The sequence below is a fragment of the Ctenopharyngodon idella genome, chromosome 20 (assembly GCF_019924925.1).
Source record: "Ctenopharyngodon idella isolate HZGC_01 chromosome 20, HZGC01, whole genome shotgun sequence".
Classification (NCBI taxonomy): Eukaryota; Metazoa; Chordata; class Actinopteri; order Cypriniformes; family Xenocyprididae; genus Ctenopharyngodon; species Ctenopharyngodon idella.
This window is the reverse complement of record NC_067239.1, coordinates 29,045,117-29,072,447: the sequence shown is the minus strand read 5'-3', so window position 1 is coordinate 29,072,447 and position 27,331 is coordinate 29,045,117. Positions and strand designations below refer to the sequence as shown.

General features: G+C 36.6%; 2 protein-coding genes across 3 annotated transcripts; both read right to left on the bottom strand.

The window, feature by feature from the left end:
• Positions 1-1,598: 1,598 nt before the first annotated feature.
• Positions 1,599-9,075, bottom strand: gnpat2 (glyceronephosphate O-acyltransferase 2). Of its 2 annotated transcripts, XM_051873951.1 has the most exons (16): positions 8,940-9,075; positions 7,836-8,027; positions 7,573-7,749; positions 7,356-7,485; positions 6,915-7,042; positions 6,296-6,371; positions 5,363-5,514; positions 5,137-5,267; positions 4,690-4,913; positions 3,444-3,692; positions 2,905-2,984; positions 2,695-2,835; positions 2,496-2,595; positions 2,304-2,397; positions 2,128-2,189; positions 1,599-2,023 (listed from the first exon to the last, which is right to left on the bottom strand). In XM_051873951.1, exons 1-16 carry the CDS (start codon positions 8,949-8,951, stop codon positions 1,980-1,982), a joined length of 1,992 nt encoding a protein of 663 aa, XP_051729911.1. In that variant the 5' UTR covers positions 8,952-9,075; the 3' UTR covers positions 1,599-1,979. The 2 variants fall into 2 exon arrangements, with proteins under 2 accessions (XP_051729911.1, XP_051729912.1); XM_051873952.1 differs by lacking the exons at positions 1,599-2,023; positions 2,128-2,189; positions 2,304-2,397 and having other exon boundaries at positions 2,496-2,604.
• Positions 9,076-10,270: 1,195 nt separating this feature from the next.
• On the bottom strand, positions 10,271-26,612 carry lpin1b (lipin 1b). The gene is made up of 20 exons (XM_051875507.1): positions 26,257-26,612; positions 22,598-22,798; positions 22,403-22,498; positions 20,966-21,180; positions 20,756-20,842; positions 20,180-20,294; positions 19,784-20,048; positions 19,598-19,691; positions 18,309-18,469; positions 18,027-18,120; positions 17,872-17,941; positions 16,586-16,678; positions 16,405-16,460; positions 16,186-16,324; positions 14,585-14,733; positions 14,425-14,511; positions 14,192-14,344; positions 13,842-13,956; positions 13,576-13,679; positions 10,271-11,508 (listed from the first exon to the last, which is right to left on the bottom strand). The coding sequence occupies exons 2-20, from the start codon at positions 22,787-22,789 to the stop codon at positions 11,343-11,345; spliced, it is 2,451 nt and encodes an 816-aa protein (XP_051731467.1). The 5' UTR covers positions 22,790-22,798; positions 26,257-26,612; the 3' UTR covers positions 10,271-11,342.
• Between the last annotated feature and the right edge of the window lie 719 nt (positions 26,613-27,331).

The following is a 27,331-nucleotide window of genomic DNA, read 5'->3' as shown; positions in this document are numbered from 1 at the left end:
TTGTTTGCTTAACATCTAATCTATCCAGACCTTCATATGTGGCCTTGTTAGGAAATGATCAATGATATTTGCTTTACCTCTGACTGGTCATAATGTTTTGGCTCATCAGTGTATCTCTGCTGGACAATGACACCATTTTCTTTAAGAGCTGCTGTGCAGCCAAAGGTACATACCAGTTATCACTGTAAAGCTGCTTTGACACAATCTGCATTGTAAAAAGCTATAACTGCAACCCAAAATAATTCTATTGGAATTTAAGTTTTGTTTTGAGTTACTTAAAATTGAGTATTGACCGAAACGTTGCTCAATAAAATATTTTTGTGATAATATGCAAACTTGAGTGTATAGATTTATGTTTATATATTCCAACACACCTATTTGATTTGGAAGTCCAAGGAGCCTAATTTAAAAGTGAAAATATAAAACTTTTAGAAGCTAGATTTTAATTGTGGAAATGCATAATCACAGTTTTTGAAATGGGTCCATAACAACAGGGAATATTGTTTCGGGCCCCATGAGTTTTAGCAGTCACACTGCTGACACCGTATGATGACAATAGATGTCAGTGTGTTAAAATCACGCAACATTGTGACGTTTACCTGAGAGACCTGCTATCTTGAGTTTCGTTTCACACAAACAGACGCTCACACCACATTGACGATTATCCGAGGATCAAAGTTATCAAAATGTGGATCCTGTTGGTTATTTGGATTATTTTTTTCGCTGATGGTAAACACTTTTAGACTCATATTTTTATTTCAGAGGGTTTTTAAATATTCTGCCACACTATGCGGTAACGTTAACTAATGTTTACAAATGGATCCTTATTACCGAAACAGCATTTCCACCTTTCATAATTACATAGGCTAATATATCTACGTAGGTCTATTAAACATTTTCTGATTTTTGTAACTGAGTTTTAGAACTGTTGAAGAGCGCTTCTGGTACCTTTTGTCGTATTTTAGGAAGGCGGCTGTTCGTTACCTGGAGGGAGTGTGTTTGCTCTGGGACTCTCTCTCACAGCTGCTGGCAGTCGTGTCGACGCTGTGTGTCGCTGTCGGACACGTCCTGCAGGGGGCGCTGTTTCTCGGTGTCTCTACGGCGCGCTGGGCGCAACAGATGCTGCTTTTTAAAGAAGACGTGGATGAATGGGTGAAAGAACAGAAGCAACAGAGAAAGCTGTTACAGAAACAAAGAAGACAGGTGGAGGAATACCTGTACCCTGATGATCAATTAAAAGGAAAAAAGAGACACAGAGGCTTGCTTGACAAAAGTTGACAATTCCTTAAAAAGTATAGTTCACCCTTCATAATTTACTCCTTTTTTTTTCCCTTTTCTATGTAACACAAAAGCATATAACCTATTTAATGAAGCTGACACAAACCCATTTTAAAGTAGCTTATAAAAAAAAGAACGATTACCGCATTGGGGCATTACTATTGTGGTCATATTTTATATGTCAGTGCAAGTTGCTTTCAGTTAAAACAACTCAAACATGTATTTTAGTCTGGGACTATCTTAAGTCTTGCTGACTTTTCTTTGAAAAGGGACTTTATTTCATGCTTATTTGTGCTGCTTTAATCAAAGAAGGAAGTGCGGCAGTAATCAAGGTTTTATTACAATGATATCATACAAAAATATATATTTTAAAAAAATATGTAATTAATGTAATTATATGATAAAAACATGTTAAATTGCATGTTAAACATGCATACAAAATGAACACTTAAAAGATTAGTATATCTTCAAATGTATATTTTGCTGTTAAATACCATAATTACCTGTATGATTTTCACATGACCTATCTAAAATTAAATCATCTATACTGCAACAACAGTCCAAAATAACTGATGTTCTACATCAAGAGCTGCTACTGCAGGTTTACTCTGTGTTTGACACTAAAAACACATATGGTACTAATACTTATTAGCACTTCTACAGTAAAAGAATCAAGAGTCGCTGTTGTCCGATTCTTCTCATCACAGTCTGGCGTCTACACTGATTCGAGGGCTCCATCCGTCATCTGTCATGAAGAAGACAAAGTACAACACATTACACTACTCAACAGAGCAGAAATAATACCCTTTAGTTTGCAATAGCACAACAAAAATCAATCAATAATCTTACTCAGCATGTCCCATATTCTCTTCACCGCAGATTTATTCACTCTGAACTCATTCTGGTCGTCGCTGAGATACAGAGAGAGATGACATTGTTATTAACTTCATTTCTGTGCTCGTAAATGCATTTTAATTTCAAAGTTCATTTCTCAGAGGACGTATATGTGTGTTGTATCAGTTTACACTTTAGTTTTGGTCACAGCAGCCATCCTGAGCAAAGCTGAGAGAACGTTCTTCTGTAGGTCAGATGATAAACACTCATACGACTGAACTTCACCTGAGACAGAGATATAAATTTACATGAGAAACTGTTACATTATCATCGAGGTTATTTCACAAATATTGGCAAAAGTCAAAAAAGGAAATGACCCACACCTGAAATAAGGAGCTTCGTAATGAAACTGCGAATGCTGGTTGAAAACATCTTCTCTCTGAATGTCTGCGAGCTCTCTTCACACAGGTACCTAAACACCACCTAAACACACTGGTATCAGTGCTGACGTGTTTAACATTCTGTTACTGATCCATCGACATGGTGAACTGCCTGGACAACTGTGTAGATGACTACAATCACCTGGTAACTCTCAATAAAAGGCTGCAGAATCGCTCTGAGGAAGACGATGGTGTCCTGGCCGTCGTCTCTCACATAGACCTCTTCATCAGAGCGGCCGATTACACCAGACTGCTGCAGCAAAGAGCAGCCCTCCTCATAGTCCTGAGAGAGAGGCAGATGTTTAGATGGATGTACTGTGATTAACAGCTTCACTTAGACAATCAGACTCACCTGAACAGCTTGACCAGTAATGAAGACAAACTCATTGGAAAAGAGCTCCAGAAGGAACTTAAAATGATGAAACACGTCGTCTGGAAAGGAAACAACCTTGTTTTTAGGGATCAGTTTAGCTAAAAATAACAGTTCTGTCATCATTTATTCACCCTCATGTCATTCCAAATCTGTTTGACTTCTTTGTGTGGAACCACATTAGTAGAATCTACATACTACTTTTTTCACAGTTAAAGTGAATGGGAGATCCAGAAAATGGCAATAAAGTGCCATAAAAGTCATGTTTTTGAGTCACACAATAGCTTTGTGTAACAGACCAATATTTAAGTTGTTTATTCACTGAAAATCATCCCCTGAATAGTCATATGAAATACATTTATGGTGCTTTTTCATACATTTTGGATCAACAGACTTTCATTGCAACCTTGGAAATTCCTCAAAATATTAATGTTCCACAGAAGAAAAACAATTTTTGCAATGAATAACATGAGGGTGATTAAACCTATGAGAACTTCCTGTGATGCTCTCATACTACTCACCTGTCCTACTGCTTACAGCTGTCGTCACTGCAACTGCCACCATAGCTGGCCGTGTGAATACATGTACTGCTTGATTCCTGTAGGAGGCGCACATGAGCACAGCAGCAGCACGTTGGAACACGCCCTCCTCTTGAGTGACAGGTCCTGGACCCTCCTCCTCCACTAAATAGACACGCCCCCTCTCACAGCGCACTACTGAGTGATGCAGGGTTATGCTTGATGACATCACTTCAGAATCCGAAACATGCTCTTCCAAACAAAAAGAGGGGGAAGAATGTTTGGAATGTTATAGGTGGTCAGCTCTTCAGGCTGTGCATTAAAAATGGTGATATGAAAATAAAATAATTATTTTTACTATGAAGAAGTTATTATTGTAATTAACGGGGGCTTAAACAAGCATCTTTTCTTTCCACAAGACTCAACGCACACAAACTTCTATCCCGTTTGCCCCATATTGAATGGTCAGTCTGTGTGATTGCCATAGGAACAGCCCTGAATGGGGTTTTTGTTGTTTTCAGATGCTGTTGATCCCATTCACATGTTTGGCTTTAGTCCCAGAATTAAAGAACCTTTACAAGTGGTTCACAATTCTTAGAAAGCTAAACTAGAGACCCTTGGAAAGAGCTAGAGAATATTCTAACCATACAGAAGTACAGAGCTCAAATTATACTGTTTTCTCTGTGGACAGCATCTGCTGTTGATTTTATGGCATAAAATAATTTGACTTGTCCCTCAGTTTGTAAAAACAAGCCAAAATTGTGTTTACAGTAATATACATACTGTACCACTGAAGTATATGGGGCATTATATTGTTGTGAAAGCAATCCCTCCAAATAAATATGTGTTATTTGAGCTGTAAAGTTTTCTAAATTGTGCTTATAGTATTGGGACTGTTAGAAACAGAAGTTCTGCTTATGTACTATGTCGAAAGTTTTTCAACCTTTTCTGGTATTAACATGATCAAAACAGGAGACGAAATATGAGACATCATTTTGCATCTCACTAGTCTCACATGTTTCTGTAATGTTTACTTTTGGCAGACTTCCTTTGTAAGTGCATCAGTGCAAACAATTTTTTTTTTTAAACTGAAAAATGAGCCAAAACTACTTTCTATGCTAATTGATTGCATATCACAGAAGCTGTCTGTAGAGTGTATCTTGCACTGAACAAACTATCTTTAACGAAGCTGATTGTATGTTGTATTCAGCGTTTATTTATTGAATGTCATCTCTACACATGTCCTTACTGGGCCATCTGATGTGGGCTCCAAACTGCAGGGCGATTCTCCTCAGCCAGAGGGTTTTGTGGGTCAGCAGGTCCAAATCAATGCCCTGGAGGTTCTGGAGGAGAACCACGGCCATCAGGTTCCAGGCGCTCAGTACTGCATTTCTCTCCTGCAAACGGATGATCATGTGGGCTAGACCAGATACAAACTCCTGTGTCTCCTTATTGGGCTTCATGGGCAGATCTCTGTTAATGAGACAGAAAAAATAAAGAGTGAGCTTTTGTGGAGGTAAACTGAGCAACTATTTGTGCAATAACAATACTCCTACTACTTCGGCAGTATGGAGTTGGTATACTTGTCAGTTTGCATGAAATACCAAGATGCAATGCAGTCATTGCATCTTGGTATTATTTAAAAAAAAAAAAATATATATATATATATATATATAGTCAAGTGTGTGTATATTACCTGGGTACCAGATTGTACTGCCTGCGGTTTATCTTTCCCTTGACCAGGTCTCTCACAGACACAGGGTTTCCAAAGCACACATGCATGCAGCCGTAATCCTCCTTCAGCACCGTCCTGGCCTTCAGCAAACCCTGCAGATCCAAAGCAAGAGCTCAGCACCACGTTCATTCTTCATATTTTCAAATGCATGAGACTTCGGCTCTCTTTGTGGCTTTAACAGTTGTACCCCTGTGGTCTCTCTAGGTTTAGGCACACCCAGCAGCTCATGAGCGAGAAGCGACTCCTCCAACACACGCTCGTAACTGATGCTAATGGGGACCAGACTGATGTCAAACACCTCTCCTTTAAAAAAGGGCTCCAACACCATGTGCATCATTCCTGTGAGGATCCAAACAGAACTTAAGGACCAAGAACATGCAGAACCCCACATTTCCAACTTACTATCGTAAAGGGTTCTCCCAAAAATTAAAATTCAGTCACTCACCCTCATGTCATTCCACACCCGTAAGACCTTCGTTCATCTTCGGAACATAAATTAAGATATTTTTGATAAAATACGATGGCTCAGTGAGGCCTCTATTGCCAGCAAGATAATTGACACTTTCAGATACCCAGAAAGGTATTAAAGACATATTTAAAACAGTTCATCAACCTGCCAAAGTCACGTGATTTCAGTAAACAAGGCTTCATTATGTCATAAGTGCTTCGAAACGTTTTGAAATTTCAATGGTTCACATGATTTTGGCAGTTTGATACACTCTCCGAACTACTGATTCGAAACAAAAGATTCGTAAAGCTTCGAAGCTTCATGAAGCAGTGTTTTGAAATCACCCATCACTAGATATTGTTGAATAAAGTCATTGTTTTGTTTTTTTGGAGCACAAAAACTATTCTCGTCGCTTCATAATATTAAGGTTGAACCACTGTAGTCACATGAACTGTTTTAAATATATCTTTAGTAGCTTTCTAGGAATTTGAAAGTGTAAATTATCTTGCTGTCAATGGAGGCCTCACTGAGCCATCGGATTTTATCAAAAATATCTTAATTTGTGTTCTGAAGATGAACAAAGGTCTTACGGGTGTGGAATGACATGAGGGTGAGTAATTAATGACAGAATTTTCATTTTTGGGTGAACTAACCCTTTAAATGTAATCTTACCTAGTTTTGGTGTGAGAGATTTCAGCGTTCTACTCCGTAATCCTTCGACATAAAACTCTAATGGAGCATAACCTGTCTGCAGAAAAACAGCTACAGTGAGTATCACTGATAACTATATTTTTGGAGGCTATATAAGTGTTTCTGTAGAACATATAGAAGCTTATTAATAACATATTAATAATTTTACAAAAGATGTTGTTCTTTCGAACTTTCTATTCATCAAAGAATATCATAGTTTCCAAAAAAAATCACGCAGCACAACTGTGAACATTGAAAAAAAAAAAAAATTCTTGAGCAGAAAATCAGCATATTAGAATGATTTCTGAAGGATCATGTGACACTGAAGACTGGAGTAATGATGCTGAAAATTCAGCTTTGGTAAAATTAATTACACTTTAAAATATTCAAATATAAAACAGTTCTTTTAAAGTGTAATAATATTCCACATTATTACTGTTTTTACTGTTTTTTTTTGTTTGTTTGTTTGTTTGTTTTTTCAAATAAATTTCAAAAGACTTCTTTTAAAATCATAAAAAATCTTACCAACCCTAAACTTTTAAATGTTTGTGTACAATCATTTCTAGAAAAAGAAATAATAAAGCATGCACTAAGTTCTCACCCGCACAATCGTTCTGACGTACTCAGACAGCACCGCCCAGTACAGCTTGTCTGAGCCAATGGCACGACGGATAAAGAACGCGCCTGACCGTCGTAAGATCTCACCAATCAGCTTCATCCCCATCAGAGCTGTTAGAGAAAAAATGGTGGACAGATTTGGAAAGAGGTGAGTAGAGAGATCATTTATTACCACAGCCTGAATACAAGTTCTTAAATCCATCTTTAATGATGCACTAAGCAGATTTGTGTTTATGTTTTGACATGACAGCATTTAGTGGCCACCATGAGGGGATGCCCACCTTTCAGCTTTAAGTGTTAGTCATTTCAAACATTTGTCTAAAGTGTTGGGCATTACATGGTGCACCTTTAAAATTAAAAAGTACATGATGCGACTGTGTGGTTTTGCCACCTACAATTACAACAAAAACCTGTAGATACTTGCGAATTCCAGCTGCAATGACGGGGATAGAGAGGTCATAAGTGAACATGATGTAAGACAGAACAAGGAAGTCCATGTAGCTCCTGTGATTGGGCATCAGGATGACGGGATGCTCCTGAATGGCTTGCTGGAGCTAAATGATAACGGAATTCGCAATTTTTGGTGAAGCATTCCTTTTTAAAAGTAGACATAATTTTTAAAAAGACATGAAAACACTAACCCGTGTGAGTCCATCCTCGTTGACATGTATAGAGCTGAACACGCTTTTAAAAACTTTGCTAAATGCGAAGCCCAGCAGACGAATGAAGCCCAGCTGAAGGTTTTGACTCATCTCGTCCAGTAACGCAGACGCTTCCTCTAGAACTGCCTCACGTGGTTCATCGCACTCAACCATGATCTGTGAGTGTGAGCAAGAAACGGTAAATAAAAACTGCTGTGACATCTTCCTTTAATAACTACTGTATCTCGCTCTTTCTCTCTCACCTCCTGTATGATGTAGCTCAGGTACTGTGATTCAAGCACCATCCTGTTGAGAGCAGCAGCTGAAATGGGTGTGGCTCCACGGTATGGCTGAGGTTTAAAGGTCCGAAAGGCGTGGCTTAAGTCACTGCTCCGCCTCCTCTCCTCCAGCATGTCAAAGAAGCCATCAGGTTCTGCACTCAGTGCTTCAGCACTCTAATAATACACACAATATTGCTAGTTTAATCAACAAGAAAGCTAAATAGTTCATATAACAGTATCAAAACATTTTGGTTGCATTTAAGTTATGTGCAGATTACATACTTGAATGGCCAAAAATCAACATTATTTTGATAAAATTACATTTTATTCGCAATCACATCTTAATTTTATACATCCAAAATTGAAACATTTGTGAAATTACCTAAATGGAAGGTTTAAGTAGAATCGAAACCTCTTTTTATACGAAAACAAAAAAACAAAGTTTTCAAAAACATTTGTGGGGCGTTATTTGTCTACTTTTTTAAACAAAGAAACAAACAAAATTGTGATTATTCTCATTATTTTAACTTTGTGAATGGTCTCACGAGACACGAGCTTATAAAAATATCTCACTTGTGAAAAACCGTTAAACTGACTTGAGCAGCGCGAGCGCGCGGGGAGACTAGTTCTGGATGGAGAGCAGATTTTCTGAGGTAAAACACTTTTTCCTTCACGACAAATTATTACAATAACTTCTAAAAGCTGATAAAATATTTACCTAAATGATATATTTTGAATTCAGAAAACAGACACGAGCGCGTCCTGCGTAATTTTGCTTAGCTTGTTTTGCTTTATTGTTCATTTTCCGTGTTTTTCAATAAAGCAAGCGAAACGAAAAGCGAAACAAAAACACTTTTCACACCGAGTTTATACCACAAAGACATAAAAACTTAATTAAATGACCATTATAATCACCGAAGCGATGTACGTTACACTTCAAGCGTTCTTCGTTGATTATAATGAAAGCGATATAACGTTAGTTTTGTTGCGTTCTGTCACTCTCTTTGTATACACGGTATTATAATGCACGTCCGGATTAAATAAATATACAAAGATAATTTAACAACAGAAAGATCATGTTCATACCAGTCGCTCCATGTCCCATACAGAAGCAGGTGTTCTTTTGCCCCCTCCTCTGACAACACGACATCCGAGTATTGAACCTACAGACACTCGGACCGAAGCCCGCGAACCAATGAGCGCGCGCACCGCGGGAACGCCTCTTGTCGCGTGACCTGTTACCCCCAATAATCTCCAGTTTAAACAATCTGTCAGATTTTTACAATCTGTCAGCTTTGATTACACGAATTAAATAATGTTAACCCTCTACTGCACACATGTTGATGGCACATATTCCACATCACTTTTTGGTTCATTTGGTTCAAAAAAATTGGCCCCCCACTCCAAAATATTTTTTCATTGCCTCAGGGCAACGTTGTGCAACAATGGTACAGAATCATAGAGAAAATTATCATCAAAATCAAATTTAAAAAAAAAAAAAAATCATTAAGTAAAAAGGGAAAAATTTGATACATGCATAGGTCTGTATCATGTAGTGTGTCATGCCATATAATGTACTTCATGTAATAAGATTTCACTCCGTATGAAACTTCAAAAAGCAGTTCTTCTCTGCTGTGAAATGGTTTGTATTACAATTTTTGCACATCACTTTGGGTGTTCCTGCGCACCCAGGAACCCTGCATCTTCCCTTCTTATAACACGTTATGGCCAATGTGAGGTATTGTCCAAAACATCCTTGAAAAGTACCCCTTATTGCACAACGTTGCCCTGTGGCAACGAAAAGAAAAACTTAATTTCTGAACATGAAATAAAAAAAACTTCATAAAACCTGACAAAAGGCTTCTCTACATCTTCATACACATATTTTTTATCTACAGTTCATGTCATTTTAAATAAGATTACTAAAGCAAATAACCTTGCCTTCTTCTCACACCATGTGTTCCTGTGACCATGTGTCAGAACAGGACGTCCCACCTTTAAATGGTGCTTGATGGTGACTCCCACACCTTACTAGACTGTTCTTTGGTACTTTCCCGACCTTTCTAATTGGTTGTAACCATTTAAAGAAAAATGCACTAAACATAGGGCTTAAGAAAACTTTCCGTTGCCTGAGGGCAACGCTGTGCTGTAGAGGGTTAAATGTTATAATGAACATTATTATTTAATTAAAAAAAAAAAAAAAAATAGAATGAATGAATTTTAGTTCTTTTTATTATTGATGAGCTTTATTAATTTGGCAGATCACGGATGTTTTAAATCATTCTGATCTTATGGTGAAGAATTTCAGCACCTGTATAAAATGAAAGATAATAAACATTTACTGTCCAAACCTCAGATATATTCATTTACAGATAAATTAAATAAACAGAAGCATTAAATCAGAATGACACAGTATATTTCCTGCTGTAGTTTTATTGAAGATCAAAACAGATGGATTTTCCTTCAAAGAAGAATCACCTGTGAATCTACTGCTCTTTCACTGAAAGAAAATCAGACAAAACACCAAACACTCTCTCTTTGGAACTAATAACTGAAAATAATTTTCAATTAAAAGGCAAAAAAAAGTTATATCAACAGCATCAAGCTACAGATATAGAATATTTTTAAAGTGAGTCTGTCTCATATACTACATATCTAAATCTTTAAACCCCAATGAAACCATAATAAAATGGAAGAAACCCAGTCAGAGTTATGATTAGTAATTCATAGGAAATTATGACCGCATATTTTTCTTCAGTAACACATAAAGTGCTGGTTAAAAACATGAAGGCAGGAATATCAGAATACAGCTGTGATATGACCACAGATGACCTATTAAATAATCAGACAGATAAAATATTACTTAATACATCAACAACAAGGTACCAAGTAACAGTTCAATGATGTCCATTCAAAAATAAAGAAATGTAACATTTTCTATATACCCTCCATTGTTTTTAATTTCTCTTAAAATAATAGGAGTAAGTCTCACAAAAACTGCCAAGAAATGTCAGAGTCATATTTTGCATAAAGAAAATCAACTGTGTTTTTGGACTATTAACTATATATATAATTTTTACGTTATTTTTGCAAAATAATGATTTTGGGGTGAAATATGACCTGGGCATTTCAAATTGTGTGAAATGTAACATTATTCAGTTTCATTCATATATTAACAGATGCTTTTCAACACAAAGCTTGTGATCACAAGCAAAACTGAAACGGTAAAAATATATATATATATATATATATATTTAATTTAACAATATACAATAAATCACAAATGACATGTGAAGACTTTTTTGAAAGAAAGTGCAGTTTTTTTCTGAGGTCCAGACCCACACATGAATTTTGTGTGATTTTCATGTTTGCACTGATTTCAGTATGTTCAGTTTTGGTTTTTAGACTGTGCCCGTTTTGTATTTCTGTACTCTGTGCAGTTTATGTGAGCGTCCACAAGTGATGTTGTGTGTAGATCCGTGCAGCTGTTCAGCGAGAGGTGTTGATAGTGCTTGCTATCTGTCCGTCCACAAGGGGGAGCTGTTCTCTCCAGAAGGTGAACTGGCTGAAGGTGTCACTGCAGGGGAAATCACATGAACTGCTGCGCTTCAGGAGCGGGAAAACGTGATCCACTACCTCACCCAGGCGCACGTACCTGCACAGGTAATCCACAGCAGACACACTTGTTCATATAAAGCATTTAATCACAGACACACAGTCAGTAGCAGTGCTAATTGAGGGAGTAACTAATTAAAACAGCAACACAACTGGCTTAACTACATTTATCAGTAGTGTGACAGTACTGTAGTTCAGCTGTTTTCAAAACAAAGTAGTTTTTCCAGAAATAGTAGTGGTGTTGTTGTGTGTGCTACAATGTTGATTTTAGTCACAGTGTATTGTGTCACAGCTTTACAAACCAGCAAACTGAGGTGACAATCAAAAATCTCATCTTAAGCGCTCTCTCTCATATGACGCAGTCTGATTCATTTGATTTTAGTGATTTGGTTTGTTTGGATGCTTCATTTACTGTAAATGAACCACTTCAAAAACATTTCACTGATTCATTTTCTGGCACCGCAATTTATGCTAGGTTCTCTTTATTTATATTTGCATAATTTCCAACATTTTTATGGACAGAATTTTATGCTGCATTCACACCATGTCGGAATTTCATGATGACGACACGTGATGTTTCACTCTGTGCTGTTATGCGTTTATATGGCAACACTACCAATGCCTAAATTAATCTGCAATGGTCATGTGATACAAGTAGCAGCTCTCAGAAAATTCCTAGCTTACAAGTTGTGATGTGAACGCTTTTTACAAGTTGAAATCTCGTAATTACAGTAATTACGACATCATTTACATCATTTCACCAGTATAGAGTGGAACATTTGGGCTCTGGAAATAAAAACTTGGAAATTGATTTTGAATAATAACTTATAAACCTTTAAAGATAGACCTACTGTGAGCTATGAGGTTGTTAATTGATGGTATTTGCTTCCGTTGAAACCATCAGTCTGCATTATTTCAGCTTATTTTTAAAATGTTCATGTTTAACAGTGGAATTCCTGGTGAAAAACTACATAACCCATGATGCTGTACAGAAAATTACACCAATCAGAGAGTCGAAAAAAGCAACAATCTCCAAAATAGCTCTTTAGCTCCGCCCACTCCCATAAAGCACTGTGAATGACATAATCGAGTCGATCTCCCTTCGCTTTCTAAATACTGAAATGTTTGTATATGCGTACATTGCAATAAACTTAAAATATATTGTTTTTATACATATAATAAACATTTGTAAATTAGTAGTTTTATATTTTTCCATCATTTTTAATTCGATGGGATTGTAGTTCTTTCCCTCACTAAAGCCGTTAAGTACACAGTCTTGTACCTTTGTCTTTTTTGTCCGATTTTCAAAAACTTTTTTGCTTCAGAATCAAAGTTTGTGGTGCTGTGATTCACCTTGTAGCTGATTGTCTTGGTTCATGGCTTATAACTCTTTAAAAAAGACTATCCCTAAATCCCTATGAGGAAAAAAAAAAAAAAACTTCTGGAATCAGTGCCATTCTGCCAAAAGCTAGAGGATTTGAAATGTTAGACACACAAGGGTTTAAACGTTTGAAAGTGAAGAATTAAAGACATAAACTTAAGTATTGTAACTTCTAGTGTAAAATAAAATATTGTTATAAATATTATAAAATATTAATTTTTACTTTGCAGTACAACTTGCAAGTTATTTTTTTATAATATATACTTATTAAATTAGTTAAAACAATAATTTAAATAATTTTTTAAATAATAATAAAAAAAAATAACTTAAAAAGATTAAAAATTGTATGTTTACTTACATGTCATGTGACCATTATCAGCATGTCATGTGACCGTCATCAGAGAACCATGTATATCCAAATGTGTTGTTAAATTGAAATATTAACTTAAAATCTCAGGTGGTACTTTATTTAAATATATTTTATGTCTAATGGGTTCATCTGACAAAAACCTCTGGGAACCCCTGTGCTAAATATAAAAAGCTATAACTTCAGCATTCCCTACCCAGTGAGATAGTTTACTACTTTTTTGTTAGTAGCTTCTGTTAGTAGGGTTTTTGTTTTTTTTTGTTTTTGTTTTGCAAAAAAGTAGCTTGTCTTATGAGTAGCTTATAGCTTGAAAAACAATGGTTTTAAAGGAACTGGTCAGTATCATCGTGTGTACTCACGATGAGATGTTGGTCTTGGCATGTTCCTGGATCAGTTCTCCTTTAGGATTGACAGTGAAGATTCGGTTTAAGGGAACACCCACCTCCTTATAGGAAAACACATCCTACAGACACACCAAACGGGGATTACAAAACTACACATGACACAGATCACCTACAGGCATCTTTATTAGGTATGCAAACAATTTTGACTGATAAGTTAGCTAATAATTTTGTTTAATAAATAAGCTAATTTCTTGCATTCTCATCGTCTCATGTTCACTTACGGTGTTTCTGTTCCCGAATGCTGCGTAGAAGGGCTCTGTGTTTGGGAGGAACAGATTCTTAATATCTGTCAAACACGCTATCTTAAACTTCTCCGGCCTCTTCTCAATCACCTCCCTGAAAAGCATTTTGATCAAAATTTGATTAAATTTAAGACGTTTTAAGACTTCTAAGCAACTGTTCCCAACCATGTAAAAAAAGCAAAAATGATTTTAGTTTTTAGTGTTTTATTTTTAAATGAATACATGAAAATGGAATTAGCCTAATGAAAAAGCACCAGAAGTCAATGAGATGTCCTCAGATATATAGTGAATCAAGCAGTGTGTGTGAGTGTGTTTGTGTGTATAATCACCTGTGCAGTGCTGAAAACAGGCTGCTGGGACTCAGTAAAACGGGTCCCTGTGGTAACATGGTTCCTCTCTCGTTGACCCAGTGCAGGTAACCCCGTGTCATGTCAGCCATACCGATCGCCCTCGCTGAGCAATACAGAAACTTATAACCGTTCCTGTAAAACATACACAAGCATTTCACTCTTCATCCTAATGATATAGCAGAGAATCAGAGAAAGCAGCTGTGGGCTCTTACTGGCTGACGTTATGATACAGACGTGCGATGCCCTGATGGGTCCAGTCTTTACCCAGTGTGGGCAAAATGTGCCCCAACTTATCTGACCTATGAAAGAAGAACATTAATGTAAAGCGATCTGATATTGTGTAAGATTATGATTATATTTATGATTATGCACCTGGTGATTGTGCCATCAATGTCTGAGATGATGATTTTATCATCCCAGTTCCACAGGTAGATGGTTCCCTCACAGCGGCATGTGCCCTGATACTGAGTCGTCACGCTAAACAATACATCATTAGGACCGTCCTTTAGCTGGAGACTGACCTACAGCAGGCAAACATACACCCTCACAATCAGTGTGTGCAATTCACCATCTTCTAAACTGCCCTTTTCTCATATGTAGTTTTGGAAAGTCTGATTCATTCTACTGAATTGGTTCATTTGAATGAGTCACTGATTCAAGTTCTGCATGAAATTCCAGGTCTTCTGTTTTATAGCAAAATGCTGCTTTTCATTACTGTTTGGACTCCAATTGAATTGTTTTTTAGTAGTATTTAGTGTGACATTAAAGGGTTAGTTCACCCAAAAATGAAACTGATCCCATGAGTTACTCACCCTCAAGCCATCCTAGGTGTATATGACTATCTTTTTTCAGACGAACACAATTGGAGTTATAAAATATCCTGGCTCTTCTAAGCTTTATAATGGGAGTGAATGAGGCTTGAGATTTTGAAGTCCAAAAAAAATGCATCTGTCTATTATAAAAGTAATCCATACGGCTCCAGGGGGTTAATTAAGGCCTTCTGAAGTGAAGCGATGGGTTTTTTGTAAGAAAAATATCCATATTTAAATCTTTATGAGCTAAAATAACTAGCTTCCGGCAGACGGCCTATGCAAATCGGTTTACGCCAAAAGAGTGACCTCTGACCTGATGCATGACGCATTGACGAACACAGAAGCGCAGAGGATAGAGCATAACAAAATGGCAGTCATGAATTAGAAGTCTAAAATGAGAATTCTTTTAAAGAGAAATGTCGGAGGAACAATAACTACCGGAAGCTAGTTATTTTAGTTTATAAAGTTTTAAATATGGATATTTTTCTTACAAAAACCCATCACTTTGCTTCAGAAGGCCTTTATTAACCCCCTGGAGCCGTATGAATTACTTTTATGATGGATACTTTTATGATGGATGAATCAGGAGCGCCATTCACTCCCATTATAAAGCTTGGAAGAGCCAGGATATTTTATAATATTCTATAATATGTGTTCATCTGAAAGAAGATACTCATATACACCTAGGATGGCTTGAGGGTGATAAATCATGGGATAATTTTCATTTTTGGGTGAACTATCCCTTTTAATTTGTTCAAATTTATCTAGATAAGATAATTAATTCATTCTAAACACTCTGTAAAATCTTATTAAATTATACAATTTATAATAAATAAATTTATAATAACTATAAATCATGTTGCAACACTCCCCTCATGATTGTTTGTATGACAATAGACTGGAAGAATTGATTTATAGCTAAGAAAGTGATGGATTACCACCACAATCACAGTATGTGGTTTTTCAAGCATCACCCAAGCAGCACCCATTCACTTGCATTATGGACTCGCAGAGATTGAATATTTTCCGATAAAACTTTGTTTGTGTTTATCCAAAGACAGAAAGTCATATACATTGAGGATGGCATGAGGGTGAGTAAATTATAAGAGAATTTTCATTTTTGGGCGACCTGTCCCTTTAATTAAATTAAAAAAAACGTACTAGTTGTTCCGAAGAAAGGCGGAGAGTTTTCTGATAGGACACACCCCCTCCAGCAGGGGCGGGGTCTGTGTGAACAGGTACGGGGGTTTGCTTGGCAGATAAGTGATCTTCATCGCTGGAGGAAGACTCTTCTGTCCGTCTGTAAACAAAGGCTTGGTTAAACATATGAATAATAACAGACTGCAATATAATTTCAGAATAAATCCATCAGATCTGAACCTGTTCTTGATGGTCTCGTCTCCTGCAGCACAGGCTGAACCGCATGAGACTGAATCCTGCAAACACAAGGAACTTACAATTGAGGACTTCACAGAAGCAAAAGTCACAAAACTGTAAGTCCACATCCAGTGCATCATTTGAAACAAAGCCCATGATGATGATGTGTACATATTTGTAGTACCGGTTTGGTGCTGTTTGTTCTTCCTCGCCATGAAAACCACCATCTTCCTCGGTTTCTGGGCATCTTCTCCTTCATAAGTCTCTCTACGGTGGCCTGTGAGGGACATGCACACAAGCGTAATGCTAAACAACTGAAAAACTCTCAAAATAAACTCATGCTGGGAAGAGGATTAATAAAACTAGTGCAACGAACTGAGGAAGTAAAGAAATGGAGCAGGTGACAGAAAACAAACTCCAGCCCAGAACACACATTACTGAGCCCAGCAAACTAAAACACACACACATACACACACACAGAGGGAGGTGACAAGAGAACAGATGGAAAAACTTGACACAGCATCACTGCGAGTCATCAGTTATATATAATATATACCATTCAAAAGTTTGGGATTGGTAAGATTTTTGAATGTTTTTGAAAGAAGTCTCTTATGCTCACCAAGGCTTCATTTATTTGATCAATAATACTGTAAATACATCACATGATCCTTCAGAAATCATTCTAATATGCTGATTTGCTGCTCAAGAAATATTTCTTGTTATTATCAATGTTGAAAACTTGTGCTGCTTCATATTTCTGTGGAAAAACGACAAATTTTTCAGGATTCTTTGATGAAAGTTCAAAATAACTAAATAAAAGTCTTTACTTGATTAATTTAATGTGTCCTTACTGAATCATATTATTAATTTCTTTAAAAAAAAAAATCTTACTGACCCTTAACTTTTGAACAGCAGTGTATACATATTTTATTGAGATTTTTTTAATTTACATGATCAGCCAATATATATTTAATAGTGCATGCTTATTTCCCCTATTTTTAATACTTGGAGCATATTAAAATAATTTTAAAAAATCATTTCATGACTTTTAGATCTAAAAAGTGATCTAAAAGTTTTTTTTATTTATTACATGAAAATAACAGACAGCTTATCTGTTTCATCCATAATTTTATATGTGATTAAATAATTTATATAAAAACACCAAAAACCCTAATTTACATTACTGAATCAATTGCACAGTGATACAAGTATTAACTAAATATTTATTTCAATACAAAACAGTCATAAAATGCTGCACAGGGACTTCTGGGAGTACTATTGAGTAACTCAAATGAATCAGCGAATCAGTTTTTGAACAAGTTCACTGAAATAAAACATCTGAATTAATTGATTTGCTAAAATGAATCAGACTTCCTAATGTTACTGGAGAAAGACACTCTATATAATCCCCACTACTGATGTGTAAGAGTGTGTGTGTGTGTGTGTGTGTGTGTGTGTGTGTGTGTGTACCTTAGGCAATGGTTTCTGGAAGGCTTGCGTAGCCAGCATAATAGGAGCAGCAGTGCTCCAGTTATAATACCTGCACAGATAAAAATAAATAAATATAGCAGCTGTTATTTCAGTCCAAGACAAATGAGATGAGAATCGATTATAGTGACACTCACTTAGAGCCGATCTTCACCACCAGATTAGGGTCATCAATGATAGACGGATTATCAGCAAACTGCTGAAAAGACACAGACTTCTGCTGGAAATGCTCTGAATGAGAGAGACAAGACAGTAAATCAATAAGGATGCATAAATATGTATTCGTTTGAGTGAACGTGGCCAGACAGATACTCTACTCACGTACGCAAATGCTGACATGAATGCTTAATGAATGCATTTCAAGTAGTCCTGTTGTACATAATTAATATGCAGTGCTGATTGTGAGCGAGTCTGTGCACCTTTAGTGATCTCTCTGTTTTCTGTGAGTCCTCCACAGAGAGAGATGGCCATAGTGGGCAGGTCGTAACTGTCCACTCCGCTGTCTGCTCCTGAGCTGCACATAGACTGAGGAGACACAGTCACACTGCGGACACCGTTCTCACCGAAACGCTCTGAACCACTGACAAAACACAAAAACAAGCAATACAATGTTTAATTGTTGCTATAAGCAATCTTAGTCATTCTAGCATACATATATTTGATAAAGCTGACTCTTCTCGTGTTCTGTCACTCTCTCAATCATTGTATTACATTGCATTATATGTTTTGCACCCCTACAATAAAAACATAACTTTGATCATAAAACTAAGCATCTAAATGTAGTCTTACTAAGACATATTATTGGGAAATACAGTTTAGATTGACAACTGATATTTACTGTATATGCATCTTTATACAGTTATAAAGATCTCACTGAATTACATTACAAGCTATCCAAAGTTCATCTTACTTTTTGGCCATATAAATATCAGCAACTGCACCAGATTGTATATTTTTTTTCTCAGATTGGGCCTCTGAATAAAAGGTGTTTTTGACTCCTCAAGTATGAGCTCCATATTCTAATTTAATCATACTATATGAGCCATAAAAGCCTTATGCATCAAATATGATAATAAACAAAGAAAATTACTTTTTTTATATTATAATGTTCCGTAAACTATGGAAGCTTGTTTCCGCCACTAATAAAAAAAAAGAAAGAAAAAAAAAGGTAATTGCGACTTTTTATCTCACAATTCTAACTTTTTTCTCTCAATTGCGACATTTAAACTCGCAATTTCAAGTTATAGTCAGTATTGCTTGATATAAAGTCAGAATTGCGAGATATAGTTGCAATTCTAACTTTTTTTCTTGCAATTGCATGTTATCACGCAATTCTGACTTTATAGCAATTCTGACTTTATATCATGCAATTCTGACAATTATAACTCACACGTCTGACTTTATATCTTGCAATTGTGACTTTATAACTCGCAATTCTGACTTTCTATCACACAATTCTGACTTTCTATCACGCAATTCTGACATTATATATCGCAATTGTGAGTTTATATTTTGCAATTCTGAGAAAAAAAGTCAGAATTGTGAAATAAAAATTCGCAATTACACTTTTTTTATTTCATGGCAGAAACAAGCTTCCATAGTAAACTGTTCCATTTAAAAAAAATCGATTTTTCTGACTATTATTTCATATGTCAGGCTTTACAGGGTTCATACAGCCTTACAGAGAGGTGAAATTAGGATGACACACCTTTTAGGGAAGTAAAGTGCCGCCACCTCCGGCTCCAAATCTTTTATATCATCCAAATACACTCCATCAGAACCCAGATGGCGACTTTTCTTATCTGCATGAGAACACACACAACACCATGAATTAAGTAATACACAAAAAAAAAGGCTAAGTGAATTTTTAACCAAAAAATAATGCACTAATAACCTTTTCTTTTAGTCTTATTCTGTAGGAGGGGTCCTGTTTTTGTTCCTCCCTCCTCAACCTCAGACATCACACAAGCTGCTGGTGTCACATCCTGCTTTTCAAACTCTTTCACTCTGTTTGATTGGCCATTAGCATGTAATGTCCTGTTGCTGTGATGGTTATGGGTGGCAGTCTCAGGGATGACTCTGAAATGTGTGTTGTCAGAGACTGGGATTGACAGTGGGCACGCAGGCAGGACGTTTGGTTTCGCTGACAGAAACGATGGCTGTAAATACATTTTTATTATGAGGTAAGTATGAGTTTAATATATGAGGGGTCTTTCAAATCACATTGATGTTATAGTTGCTGTTAGTTGGGTTAATGTGTCAATGAGTTGGTTTTTAGGATAATTCTGACCTTGGCAGCTTGTGGTAACTCCCCCCAGGACCACAACATGGCCGAATCCTCCTGCTGATCTTTACAAAGTAGTTCAGAGTCACTCTTAGGAGTGCAGGGACGAGACACATTAGGACTGGAGAGAAAAAGAGAGGACATAATCAAACATATTCCTGCTCAAACTAGATTTTTACATATATTTTATATGCAAAATTCTTCAATACTATGCAAATATGCAGTGAATAATGGTGCGTCTCTGTGTTTGGGCTCTACCTTTTATATTTATTAACTATTATAGTGTCTTAACTGACACTTTTAATCCATTTAATGCATCCTTGCTAAAAAAAAATCTTACAGACCCCAAACTTTTGAATGTTTATAGTCCTTATATTTTATATATGAATGCCCGAAAGATCCGTTTTTTAATTTAATTGATTTTTAAATGTATTCTTTAATCTGTCAATGTTATATATTTTAATAACACTAATACTTTAATAACACTGTTAAATGTGATCTTTAACAAATCTCATACTGTATATTATAATGTTGTGATGCCTAAATTAAAACTCAATTTTAGCGTGTGCGTTTGGGCTCTACCTGTGAACAGGACTCCACTCTCCATCTGAGCGAGCATAAATTGTGTTTTGCTTGTTTCCAGTGGATGAACCTACATTCGGCAGGTCTCTACACACATAGAAACAAACATAAGATACCTGTGTTGGGCAAAATAGTTAAAAAATATATATATACTATTTTAATTTGATATTTATGTATTTGGTCTAAAATGGCTTAAAAGGATCAGCCAACCTGTTCTGATCGTGCTGCTCGCTGTCATTGATGTCGATGTTGAACAGTTCCTCCTCTGAGAACTCCATGCTCTCCTCCCTCTTCACATCCTCCAATCTGCACTTCCTTCTCCTCTTCCTCCTCTTCTTCATCATTCCATTCTCAGTGCAGGAGCCCATCAGAAAACCCCCGTCGGACGGAATGGGAGATGTGGCCAGGTAAGATGGAATCACTTCCTGTAGGGAATCATCAGAAAAAGAGAGTTAATCTGAGATCTGATCAAACAAGTGTGTACTGTACTGTTCTGGCTCTGAAATGAGGTCACATTATATTATTGTGTAAATGTAAAGTGCAGTGTAATAATCTGAAGTATTAGATATGAACAAATCAGATGAAAAGATGAAAATAAGACTGGGCAGAAAAACAGGATGTTTTTATCTGCTGATCTCAGAGAACCACAAAGTCTGATTCTCAAAAACAAAAGTGTCACATTCACAGTGGTTTTACCGCACTTCCTATATTTTCTTCCTTTATTTCTTTCATCCCATTCAGAACACTAATCTGTTCCACAATACTATTGTTCCAAAATGCTCTTCTATTCTACAATAAAGCTTTGTTCTAAAATCATTGTACTGTTCTAGAATACTGCACTGTTACTTTTTAGAATCTTACTCTTAAAGTATTCTAAATTCTAAAAGTGTAGGGTTCTGTTCTAGAATCACTGCTCTGATCTGGTCCAGAATGCAGCTCAGTTCTAGAAAGCTGGATTAAAGGGTTAGTTCATCCAAAAATTAAATTAACTTCTTCCTGAGTCTCTCCATCAGTGTCCGACTCTGGTTTGAACAATGTAAGGCTGAACACTGTTACTGACAATCCTCATTTTGGCTGTGTAAGATTCTCCAGCTTTGTTGTTGTTGAGCAACCGAAGCATGAGCTGTTAAAGCTCCGCCCTCTTCTGGAAAGGGGGCTGGGGAGCAGCAGCTTATTTGCATTTAAAGGGACACACACAAAAACAGCGTGTTTTTGCTCACACCCAAATAGGGGCAAATTTGACAAGCTATAATAAATGATCTGTGGGGTATTTTGAGCTGAAACTTCAGACACATTCTGGGGACACCAGAGACTTATATTACATCTTATAAAAGGGGAATTATAGGTCCCCTTTAAGATCACAACATGGTCACATTAGACTTTGAGCATGCAAAATGACTTCAGAGCCTATAGCACTGAAAGCTTTGCAACTTCTATCTTCTGATCAAATATCTTTGCTCAATGTGAATTCAGAGGTCACCAAACTTGAGCTTGCATTTTCTGGTCTCCAGCTCTCACTATGAATAGAAGTGAATGAGCAAAAAGTCTAGTGTGACCACAGCTTTAGAAAGGAAACAAGCATGAATATTGGTGACTATCGTGTCGAGCAAAAGGTGAGTGGTTGCATGTTTCTCTGTTGTTCTGCACCTGATCGTCTTCTGTCTCCTTGACAAAAAATGCTTCTCCGTTCTCGCCTAACTTCATGTGCAAATTCACAGGTTCCCCATTGATCTCAATGTCCACCTGATTGACAGAAGATAAGTCAAGACATTATGGACCAACCAGATATCACAGGGAGACAACATGTCATTGTTATCTCAAATGTATCCTGGTACCACTCACCACTTTCTCTCGTGATCTCAGGACACCCATCTTTCCAAAGCGTACGTGAAATGGAGAGCAGATTAGAGCTCCATCCGGCTGTCGGACAACGATAACATCAATGCAGCCGGACAGCGTGGCGGGATTCAGACCTCTGTAGAGTTCCTTCACCTGCACGAACACCTGCCCTGCCAACTGACCCACGTAATTCATGGTCTGAGTCTACATGGAGAAAGGAGGAGAAATGTCATTAATGGAACCTGTACAAGTATGGTCAGTATGAACTCTATGCAACACATTCTTTGAAGTGTGCAGTTTTCTTATATTAAAATACTTTCAGAATTACACTGACGAAGAGACCAGAATATCATAGACATTTGAAGGTGGATGTTTTTGCTGTGAACCAGCATGCAACCACCCAAAACAACCACATAGCAAAGCTCTAAAAGGCACTTGTAGTCATGGGCATTTTCGAAACACTGCTTTGTGATGCTTTGAAACTTTTGCGAATCATTTGATTCGAACCAGTGATTCGAAGTGTGTATCAAATTGCCAAAGTGAAGTGATTTCAGTAAACTAGGCTTCGTTACGTTATAACTGTTTTGAGATGTTTCGAAATTTCAGTGGTTTGCCACTAGGGGGCGATGATCTCTGTGAACGCATGAACCAGTGTCTATGTCAGGGCTGGGTAACTCTGGCCCTCGAAATCCACTTTCCAGCAAGGTTGCAACCCTGATCAAACTCACCTGTCCAGTAATACTGAAGACCTTGATTAGCTTGTTTGGGTGTGTTTGTTTAGGGTTGAAGCTAAAGTGGATCTCGAGGGCCAGAGTCTCCAGTCCTTCTCTATATTTACAGTTATATGATATACATTTAATGACACATTTGTATAATAAAAAGGAAGAATTGTAGTTAATAGCCTCTTTATTGGTCTCATTTGTATAATAAAAAGGAAGAATTGCAGTTAATAGCCTCTTTATTGGTCTCATTTGTATCATAAAAAGGAAGAATTGTAGTTTATAGCCTCTTACTGGTCTGATTAACCAAGCTCTCTACATAAAACAAACAAAACAAGCCCTAATTTAATAAAAAAATAACACATATTATAAATACACGTTATATTTAATGGTATTAGATGATTTGTTAATTGCATTTAATAGATAACACCTTCAATAAAACATTTGGAATTGGTTTGTAAAAGGTGTTTTTTTGCATGTTTGGGCTGAGTTTTCGCTGCATTTACACTGTTCTGACCATCATGGGTCACCAGTGTGCGGCATTTCGAGCAGTTCAAAACCGAGAATTATTTTGCAAAGCAAATGGTTCAACTGATTAAAAGTTTCGAAAAGCTTTATTTCTACCATCACAAGGCACTGCAACACTCTAGCATTGTGGCAGCAACATTTGCACAGGCATCACTCACATTTCCAACAGAAAATGTAAAAATCTATTTTTTCCAATTACGTTTGGAGCCACTATTGGTACGGGAATTACACACTTCACTTTTAAATATTGTAGTATATTAAACATTATGTACACTATAGTATATAATGGACAGGAAGAGCTAAATAAACTTATCGTTGCATCTAAACCAACAACATTTTTGTTAGATCCAATACTCACTAAATTCATAGAGTTGTTACCTGTAGCAGAAAAAACACTTCTCAATATTACTAACTCGTTTCTATCTCTCTCTATCTCGTCTCTATCTTCAAGCTGGCTGTTATTAAGCCTCTCATTAAGAAACCACAAATGAATTGGCAAATTACAGACCCATTTCAAATCTTTATTTATGTCTAATGTTAGAAAAAAATACTAGAATCTAAAATACTAGAAAAACTTATGTCCGCTCAATTGTGTGATATCTATGAAAAATTTCAGTCAGGATTCAGGCCCCATCATAGCACAGAAACTGCACCCCTTAAAATTACAAATGACTTACATCTAGCTTCTGACTAAGGCTGCATCTCAAGTTGCATCATGCTCCTACTATGATTACAAAATTACACTGGTATTCATGGGCAGGCATTAAGGTGGTTTAAATCATACCTATCTGACTGTTACCATTTTGTTTATTGAAACTGGGAATTTTCCAAGTTAACGCCAGTAAAATTATGGAGTGCCACAAGGGTCTGTTTTAGGACCTCTGCTATTTTCAATATACATGCTGCCCCTTGGTAATATTACACAGTTTAAATCTAGATACATGCTTCATCTTCTATAGTTAACTGAGTTAACAGAACAGATGATTCTGGAAATAGGTTAGAGGACAGAGAGAGTAATGTTTTGTGATTCAGGACACCTCTTTAGCCATGCATTCACATAATGCATCTAGAGATTACTCAAGCTAGAGTTTGGATCCAGCCTCTTACGAAGATTTCAGATTACACAACACCTGTGAAGAGATGAAGTCAAACCCTGCGAGGACTTCAGATGACGCCAACTCTGAATCAACTTACACAACTGCCAAATTTTCAATATATTGTAATCATTATGATCGCAACTTGCAATAATCGCTTTAATGAGCTCATTGGTTCTGTCTATGTTATTATCTAAGGAGCTGTACTTGGACATTACTTGGACACAGTCACCTCTGATAACAGATTACTTTAAATTGTAATGTAGCAACATGGATTTTCTGTAAAGCTGTACAAATAAATGTGAACTGAATTGATGTAATGAATGACGTTCACAAGTTTAATTTCTCTGTACTTCTCCTCGATTTGCCAATCAAACAAAGTGACCTTTGACACAAACACGTCTTTTTGGAAATGCTATCCAGTTGTTTTTCACTCTGGTCCATCTGATACCCTCAAAAGCAGAAATGAATTATTGATTTTCTGTCAAAATCTCTGGTGAAGCTCTTGTGAGTTTATCACTGTACAAGCAGGAATTCTGTCACCAGTTACTACTTGATCAAACACACATGATGCTTTTATCAAAGACTTTCTGGACAATATGAATCACAAAGGTCAATGATCTGACCATGACACACACTTACAGACACTAATAAAAAACATCTGTCAAACGGCACAGGATCAGATGGCAGAATCTATTAGATGGACAGTCTCGGTGCGCTCATGTGAGATTATCGCTTCTGTACTTCTCCCGGTATCATATTCCTTCATAACTGAATAATGTCAGCCCCAGACATGCCCAGCTGAGTTAACAAAACATGATTCCGGAAATATACAGAGGAGAAAATGACCTTAAAGCCATCATTTTCTCACTGAAGCTCTAAGTGGAGTCAATGCAGAAGTGAACCATTTGAGCCCTATTATTTATACTAATTTATTATTTAAAAAATACATATTGGCTACTTTATATTATAGAATAATTTGTCTTAAAATGTCATTCAATTATATTGTAGCTTGTTATCATATATTGTAGTAGATATGAGCCATCAATACATAATAACTGTGATAAAACATCAGCTCTGGATTTAAATGTAAAGGAAAATAATGACTCATCAACAGCTGTCATTATATCAGTTATGTAATCAGGGTGAATACGAAAACAATGTTTACAGACATCACTTAAGAATGTCAACACCACAATTTTATTTTCATAAAACATCCCAAAACATCAATAACTTGCTGTAGGGTGACACACACACACACACACACACACACACACACACATAAACAGAATGAATTAGATGACAGTGAAGTCTCTCTCACCTCCAGTAAAGCTCCGTTCAGCTCATTGTGTTTTCAGAAGAGTGAAGGACAAACACAATAACATTCATGCGTTCATATTCTCATATTCATATTCCCTGTGACAGCGGACCGATGCGAGTGACGTCACGTACGCTGAAGAAAAAAAAACCCTGCTGAGAAAAGACGCCGATCAGCCAATCGGTGAAAATTACTTCTTTCTTTCTTCTCGTCAGGTTACTTTCGTGTTCATTCACGCTTGGAAGTCGCCTGTCACGTTTACCATGACATTAAACCGCATTCAGTATATGAATATTTTTAATCATCCGGCTGCTAGAAGAAACTGAAAGAGAGCCGATAAGTTGTGGGCGGGCGCTGATAGTTTGGTTTATTTTGGGTACCGCTTTGAGTGACAGCTGTGAGGTGATCCTCCTGCCCAATCAGCGCGCAGCATTCATGACACACAGTGGCTGCTGTGAGGTGATTATATTGACCAATCAGCTCGCCGCTCTCTTCTCTCCGAGTCGCTGGTGTAAGGTGATCTACCTGTCCAATCAGTGAGCAGCTTTCACTGACATTCGATGTCTTTTTTGTTTGTTTGTTTTTTTAGCACTTTTCACGTCGAAAGATTGACATAAATGCGAGTTAAAATAAGCTAATAAACTAAAATAATAATAAAATTTGTACTTTGTACAGTGATGAAAAGGGGTTTCAAAGAAAATTGGGTTTGTAAATTATGTATTTAGCACTTTAAATTTTAAACTGAAAGACATATGTAGCTATATTTTGTGAAAACATACCCTAATAGGCGTATATATTTTTTAATATTTGTATTTTGCTACAGGCAGATTATATATTCATAAAATATCCAACTAAACATTCAAATTCAAAGGAGCTTGAAGACTTTTGAACTCTTTCTTATCCAGTAAATACATTTCTAGAATAAATAAATAAACGGGAGTCAGTCAGACAGGCCAGATATGTGATAATATGATTAACAGGTGACAGTTACAAAATCACAGAAGCCCCCTAACCTCACAACTTTTGTTGTCTAAACAAATACAAGTGCATATACTGTATGTTACAAGATCTGTTTCTA